At 27.4% G+C, this 8,411-nt stretch overlaps 2 protein-coding genes across 2 annotated transcripts; both read right to left on the bottom strand.

Moving 5' to 3' along the window:
• EIN_311120 (hypothetical protein) lies at positions 1-1,346 on the bottom strand (the record flags this gene model as incomplete). The annotated part of the gene is made up of 1 exon (XM_004184288.1): positions 1-1,346. A coding segment is annotated over one exon (1,346 nt), but the record flags the coding sequence as incomplete, so codon positions are not given.
• A 2,785-nt stretch (positions 1,347-4,131) lies between these two features.
• On the bottom strand, positions 4,132-6,664 carry EIN_311110 (protein serine/threonine kinase, putative; the record flags this gene model as incomplete). Its single annotated transcript, XM_004184287.1, has 4 exons — positions 4,132-4,480; positions 4,599-4,938; positions 5,072-6,267; positions 6,462-6,664. The coding sequence occupies 4 exons, from the start codon at positions 6,662-6,664 to the stop codon at positions 4,132-4,134; spliced, it is 2,088 nt and encodes a 695-aa protein (XP_004184335.1).
• Between the last annotated feature and the right edge of the window lie 1,747 nt (positions 6,665-8,411).

Raw genomic sequence — 8,411 nt, 5'->3', positions numbered from 1 at the left:
GTGCAATTAGTAATTTTAGAATTATTCACAAGTGTAAAATGGACAAGGTCTTTTCTTGCATATTCAAATATAATATTTTTAATTGTTACATTTGTCACGTTATACACGTGAATGAGATTAGATGTGCTTTGAGTGATCCATATTTTCGCTGCGTTCTCTTTAAGATATATGAAAAGTTTTCTGTCTTCATAATCGATATAGTACTCCCCCTCTTCATCCAACTCTTCAAGTAAATTAAATATATAAAAAGGTCTTCCACTCAATATTCCTTGAAAGTCGGGGTTCTTCCCAAAGTCTCTGTCAACGGTAATTTTCCGTGTTGAATTGTCGACTTTTCCTCGGACAATTTGGTCGTGTGCAAAGATGAGCCAATACCCTCTCAGCCAGATTTCTTGATATTGAGCATACTTATCTATGATACTATCACTGTAATAAAATGTCCTTCCATATCGGTCGGGGGCATAAGCAGTCCACATGTTACCTCTGTACACGTAATTTTCGTCTTGAAGAATTGGCTTACCATGAGCTCCAGAGAATTCTATGGGGTTCAACGCGCCGGCTATTTTGTCGCGTTTTATAGTCCAATAAGCCCCATCTTTTTGTGTTGGAATTCCACAATCATAACGAGATGAAATAGTCCAGTAATTTGTTGTGTTTTTATAGAGATAGTAGTGGATGCCTAATATAAGTTTTTCGCTTTTAAAAAGAGGGTAATTTGCACACATAACCTCTTTTAGTGGGAAATAATATCCTGCAATATAAGGTATCAACAAAGTTGTATTATCAGTTGGTGGAAGGACATAAATACGATCAGTTGAGTGTGTCTTGTCAGTGTATTCTGAATTTGGATACCTCGCCAAGTGGTACCGCTGTTCATCTACAAATATTTCAACACTATTAGTCGCTTCTAAAATGCCCAACTCGATTTTATTGTATTGATTATTAAAATCACACACTCGGATTTTGCTTCGAACATTCGATTGAATTTTTGAATATTGTTTTTCGTCTTTAGTTGCGTCCAATGCGCGAAAAGATGAAATGGGAAGCTTAACACCACCTGTGATAACTGGTGGAGATTCATTTGGATATTTAGTAACTGTTAAAGAGTGATAAACAGAAGGATCAGGAATGTTGTGTGTGATAGAGAGAGTTTCATTAATAAATGGGTAATATCCCGATTTGACATATATAGTAATTGGATCGTATGGGGGAGTGTCTTTGAGTGTTGAAAGCGCCTTTTGAAGTGATTCAAATGGAAATATTTTTGATTCACCAGTGTTGGTGTCTTTGCCCGAGGTGTTATCGACATAGATGTCTCGTGAATATATCAGTGTAACGTTAGTCATAAAAATAACAATTAAAAGAGTGATATTAATATCTGAATGATGGAATAACAGTCGCAACATCAAACAAATTACAATTTATTGTTCATTTAAAAAACATTATCATGTGTTTTTAATTATTTTTTCATGTTTTTTATATGTTTGATTAATCAGATTAATAAAATGACATGAAAAACAATATTACAATTATCTGAATAATATAAGTCGGTAAATCGAATTTATGCTGTTAATTTTATTTATCAATATATAATTGGTTGATTTTTTATTACTCAAAAAATACACTCAAAAACAAAAAAACAAAAAAATCGATTATCAACGTTTCACAATAAAAAATGTTTTATCCAATTTTTTATCAATAAATAAAACGATTCATTTGGTACTCGACTTAAATAAAAAATGTTTTCAATATTGTTTTTTGGTAAACATATTACCAAATACACATTAAATGATCAAATATGACAATGAATTGAACTGTTATAACTGAAAATATAAAATAACGACAATCAAAGCAATAAGATAAGTCGTGACGTCGAAAAGAAAATTATGGAGTTTCAGACAGCCAGTTTATCAAGTCGTTGATTTTCAAAAAAATGATAACTTTATTTGAAGTTTGTTTACAATAATTTCCCGTTATTTATGTTCAATTACATTACCAAATCCACTGTTTTTATTTTCTTATAAATGAAATGATTAAGCAAATAGTTTTAACCTTATTTATGTCATTGTTTGTAATGCCATATTATTATTCATTGTTTTTCACCAAGTTGAATAAAAACACTGATAATATATAGCAAGTCATGTGACTTAATTGTTTTAAATATATAAACGTGTTCTATCAACAATTGTAAAGCATAAAGACTCGGGTATTTTGCTTAACTTTTTGCCAAAAATGGAAGTGATAAGATTATTTAAGTTTTAAACTTGAAAAAGACGAGTTGGTTCACAAGAACAAACAACTCGACTTTTTTAATAAAAAATTACAAAGAAAGAGTGCTAAGTTGACAAAGAAAAAAAACACAGTCTCAATGATTCTGATTTGTTAAACGTATAAAAGATTTATACGTTTAACCCTTTTATTACCATGAATCCCAAGTTTAAATGTTGAAAGACGACACAAAAAAAATAAAATTAACTATGTTTGTTTTCAATCAAATATAAACCAACAGGATGTCGAAATCAACTCGAGCAAACGATTTATTTATTTTTTGAATTTTCTAAAGATAATTCAGAAAATAAACAAAAATTTGGCACTTTTTTATTGCTCAGTTGAATTTACAGAGAAAAAATAGACAAATACAAGATAAAGTTGGATAACTACTCGAAAAAACACAACACAAGTTTCAGATATCACTGCAGAATTTGTAAAAAAAACTTGTCTTTTAAGTAGGAATTTCAAGCAACAAATTGATAAAACTGATGATAACAAAAACATATTGGATACAAAGAATATAAATAAAAAGGAACTGTATAGAAATAGTTTACAGTTAAGCACAAAAAATATTATTATTAACCTTATGATTCATTTTTTTTCTTTTATAAAACATTTTTTTAAAATTTTTTGTTGATGAAAACGCCAATATCATTGGTGTTTTAATTAAAACATTTCCAAAAATTGTAGAAAAAAGAAAAACCTATAAATTATTGTTTGCGCGATTGGTTTCTATACTGTTTGAATTTCAAAAGAGTCGCCACAAGGTAAGTTTTTGTATATCATATCTAGTTCAAAAAAAAGAAAAAAAATTGTGTTTTATTTAAAACAGTAACAGTATCGTAAAGTTAATTATAAACACAACAAAACTTTTAATGATTATGTAGTAAAAAATAAAAATATAAAAACCGGTAAGATTGGAAAACTTCTCATCAGGTGTTTAACGAATATAAGTAAATGGTGTTGTAATACAATGTCATAGCGATATTAATACTACTGATTAATTTGATTAATAACATTAAATTAAAGAGATAAAGCACAAAACGTCAAATTTTATCACTTAAAATCCTACTCAATGGACCAGCTTCATTGTTTGTTTTTATTTTTATTTTTTTTCAGTTAAACAATGGCTAAATACACAGTACGATATAAAAATAAACCTTTAACAAATCTTATTTATATTCATTTTTATAACAAATAATTTTGTTTAAAAAAATAAATGGGGATCATGGGAGTCGAACCCAACATCTTTTTCCTAAAATTGTTCTCATTGAAAGGAAATGCACTACCGTTGTGCTATATCCCCTTGTATAAAGTAAATATAAACGGACTTTGTATTTTTTGATCTTTACAAAAACGCGTGTAAATGTTAACTACAAATGAATAGATGTCTGATGACATTTTGTACTTCTCTTTTTGCTAAACTTCAGGAACCATTGTTTTGAATTCGTTTTAATAATTAATTAAAAAATATACTATGAAATTTTGTAATTTTTAAATAACAATTTCTGTTTAGTATATAAATTTGCTTTCACCAATTATTGTACCGGGTAGTTTTTGTTGTTATTAATCATTATTATTTTAATATAATTAAACAAAAAATTAAGACCCAAATATTTTTTTTCTTTTTAAAAACACATGTAACATCGTTGTAAAAAACAAACAACTTAATTAACTTGATTGAATCAATTATTTTTTTATTTAATACAACCAATTAACATACATATTAAAACTTTTGATAATAAAGTAATAATTGTTTTTTTGATAGGTGTATTTTCTGTATATTATTGTATAAAAACAACAAATAATTATGATTTTTATTTTAAAAGTTTAATTTATATTCAATAAATATAACCGTAATTAAATTGAAACATCCTGAAGTTCTTTTATAACATTTTCTATATCGATTCGATCGTTAGGTTTTTGGATCCAACACTTTTGAATAATCATATATATTTTATGGTGTATATTTCGATTGTTATCAAGTCTATGGCCGAAAATAACAAACTCGGCGATTTTCCATGAAAACTTGAACTCCATATTAGAGTAGGCTTTTTGCCAATTAAAGCATTCGAACATAGTAATCGCAAACGAATATACATCAGCTGGCTTCTTGTATTTATCTTGTTTGAAAATTTCAGGTGCCATATACTTTGGTGTCCCAATTCCCTTTGTGAATGTCATGTTTGTCAGCAGCATAATAATAATTCTACTACTCCCAAAGTCTGTCAGTTTAGCATTTACTTTAGAGTTAATATCAAGTGAAAATATAAAAAAAATTGTCTGGCTTAATGTCTCTGTGTAATATCCCATTGTTGTGTAAATACAGAATTCCTTTAAATGCGTCTATCATTATTTTTAAACGGATTATAATCTTAGCTTCATCACTTGTTTTGTGATTTATCAAGTCGTTCAAACTTCCATGTTGAGAAAAATCAGTGACAATACACACTTTGCTTGGTATAAAAACAGCTCCATAGAAGTGCACTATATATTCACTTCTAAATTTCACCAACATATCAACTTCCTTCTCAAACTCTGTTACAACATTTTCATAATCACTTAGACTTTTTAATTTTTTAATTGCAACAACATTTCCTCTGTATTTCCCTTTGTAAACAATTCCAAAAGAACCTTCACCAAGTTTCTTTTCAACTTTTAATTCATCTGGGTCAATTCTTGTCGATTGAATTGAATTGTAATTTAAATGTTACATTATAATTATTTTTATTATAAATTTCTTATTTGTTATTTAAAGAATTCGAAATGAGAAGAAATTCGCTTTGAATTTTTGAAGTACAATAAAGTGTGACAAATATCTCAAATTCATAAGCTTCCCCTTCCCCTAGAAATATAATTTGTGGGTTGGATTCAAATATAAATTTTTCTGAAGATTTATATGAGATTTGGATTTTCACGTTGTGTTTTGTGGTGTTCCCAACACATAACAATTCACGGAGTTTTTCATTGACATTCACCTTTTCTTTATTATTAAAATTAATTTCTGTCGTATTCACACCTAACCCATTGCCAATTGGAATAAAACAAATATTCGATTTTTTAATAGAAAAAACAGTAGTGGTTTTTTCCAATTCATTTTTTCGTTTACTATTTTGGATTATGTTAAACAAGAAAACAAGTGTTGTGGTGACCAAAACAATCATTAAAAGACAAAATATAACTATAATCAAAATAATCCACCATACTGCTTTTGATACACAAGAAGTGTATATTTTATCACATTTAACACAGTTATTGTCATTATTATAATATCCTGGTTCACAAATCAAACACCCCCAAATATCCATTTTTACACAGTTATCTATCAAAATTTCTGTCATTTTTACACAATTTTTCTCATTATTCATGTTATAATTTTCATGGCTTTCAACACATTTCTGATTAACATATGATGAACAATTTTCGTGTTTTGTAACACACTTTCCATTTTGGTCTTTATTATCATTTAATGCACAATATTTTAACTCACATTCTCCATCTGAATTTGCATAGTAATTGGTTTTACAAGAAGTTGATTGTGTTTTGTCACAACTAATTGAATTTATATCTTTTTGAACACACTTTTGACACGTAGAATTTGAAATAAATGAACCATCAGTACAATAAAGTACTTTATTTCCTATTACATGTGATATTCCATCATTCCCACAAAACCCCAACTCATTGAGAAATTGGTTTTTAAAACAAATTAAACACATTTCATTTTCACAAAAATAACAAATGTCGTCCCCACAATTGTTACACTCTTTTTTCATATCTCCTGATGAACATTTTAAACAAGAATTACCATTTGACACTATGCAATTGATATTTAAAATACAATTGCCATTTTTGTCCAACACTTTATCATTTAAACATTTGTAATATGTATTTTTATCACCAATAACACAGCAGTTTTGAAATGGTTCACACTCAAAATCATCATTCAAATAATACCCATTTTTGCACAATTCACAAATATTTTCAGAATTAAATCTTTGGCAATTTGATGTTATATTAAGACATATACCATTCAATAACCGAGTCTGTGAATTACATTTCAAACATTTTGAATTATCACCGTTGATTTTCTTTTTAATTGAAATAAATATTCGAAGTGAAATAGCAATCTAAAGTTAATAACATTGTTTTCCAAAGACAGAAATCGGGTAGAAGTCGTGTATAAAGACCCAGATGTATTGAAAGTTAGAGAACTTTGTGTAATAATTTTATAAAATTTCGACCCACTTGAAAAGGTAAAATCTTTATTAAAACAAAACACTTGTAAATATTTATCTAAACAACTGAATCCATTGGTTTGGGAAAACCCATTTGTTTCGTCGTTGCCATTTGGTGTACATTGACAAACATCTGAGATTTGGCTATTAACCATTTTTAGTAAGAATATTAAAACATAAACAAATTGCTGTGAATATAACATGGTTTGACTATTTCAGTTATTTTAATAAAATAATATATTTATTTCAGCCTAATTGATACCATTAAAGCGAGGAGAGAAACCCACACCTGGAGAAAAACCCGCACCCATTTTCTTTTTTCTTCTTTGAAAAGCTGTTGAATGAAAAAAGGTTCAGTCTCAGTTTTTTGGTTAATTAAGAATGTTCTTATAATTAAAATACAATAAAGGGGTGGAAAACCCGCTTCAGGAAAAAACCCGCTTTTGATAATTTTTGGTGAATAATGGTAAAATGTTTTCTAAATGTTATTTGATTTTATTTTTTTTTATTTAAACAAAAAGAAAATAACATCATTTTCATTTTGCCTGAGCATTTTTTCGAAGTGTTTAGAAGAAGGCAGTTAAAGTCTATTTATATTACAATGAAAAGCTGAGTTATTACAGAATTTATTTTAAAGAAAACGGGAAACAGCTTACAATCGTCAGACATATAACCAAATATACATAAATTTTTAATTAAATTTTATTATAATATATTAGTGTAGTAAACGCAGTGTTTGTTAGTCTTATATCGTATGAATTAACAAACCAAATTATCATCTTTGCAGTCTGCCTCATCGTCTTTCTTATTTTCAGAGTAAATTAAATTAAGTCTTTTTGTCATTGTTGTTTTTTGTGCTTTATTTTGTCTTCATAAACACATGAGTTCAAGTCTAAGTTGTCATTGTCGTGGTTTTGATGATGTTAAACATAATAAACAAACTGTTTGACCTTGCAATGAACGAGATAATTTGATATTGTCACTTTTGGAGATCTCCTTATAAACCCTTATAATTGGTAAAAATAGAACTTACATTTTTTTTCTAGATCATGTTTGCGATAAAACAATACCAACTATGTAAATTTTAATTATTAATAAAGTTAGTGTATTATGTAATAATTTCGATTAGATATTTTTAAATGAAAAATAATTTTGTTTTTAAATGTTTAATCTATTGTCAATCTATGATTTATATTATAATTAATGACATTGAGAAAGATTAAAATGGAATTATATTAAATAATAAATTAACTATTTATTATTATAATTTAACCATATCTGCACCTAAAATTTACTAATAAAATTAATAAATTTACTATTAAATAATAATAAAAACCATAATTATCATTTTACTTATGCTCAGATCCGAATAGAATGAACATGAATTGATCCATTTGACACAACGTATCGAAGCCGTGGTTGTCGTTGTGTATCTCTTTTGAATTATACAAGTGTTGAGTAGTTTTCATTACTTTTCAGATCATTTGATCAATTTTTGAAACAAGTTATAGTATAAATTATAATAAATTTATCAATGTTTATAGTTATTTTGTTCTTCTTTATAAAAGTATGTGCTTAAATCCCAAAATGTTACATCTATTTATTGTAATAAAATGAACAATATAGTCCATTAAATAGTAAGAAAGTTGTAGATAATCATATTACTATAATAGTGAATAAAGGTATAAGAACCCCTCTAAAATAAATAATACATCAACTTTCACTTTGGTACCAGGTCTTCTTAATAACGTATTGAGCTGATATCAGTCATTGTCTCCATGATATTTTCAACAATTTTTATTGAAATGCACTTTTGGGCAAGCATTTTGGCTGGTGGGAAAAACCGCTTCACCACCATTTACTTGTTTTATTGTATAGAAAAATAACGGTTTTCAGCATTTT

This window comes from Entamoeba invadens (assembly GCF_000330505.1).
Source record: "Entamoeba invadens IP1 unplaced genomic scaffold scaff_1105074725729, whole genome shotgun sequence".
Classification (NCBI taxonomy): Eukaryota; Evosea; order Mastigamoebida; family Endamoebidae; genus Entamoeba; species Entamoeba invadens.
The sequence above is the reverse complement of the archived record's forward strand: the minus strand, read 5'-3'. Positions and strand labels throughout refer to the sequence as shown.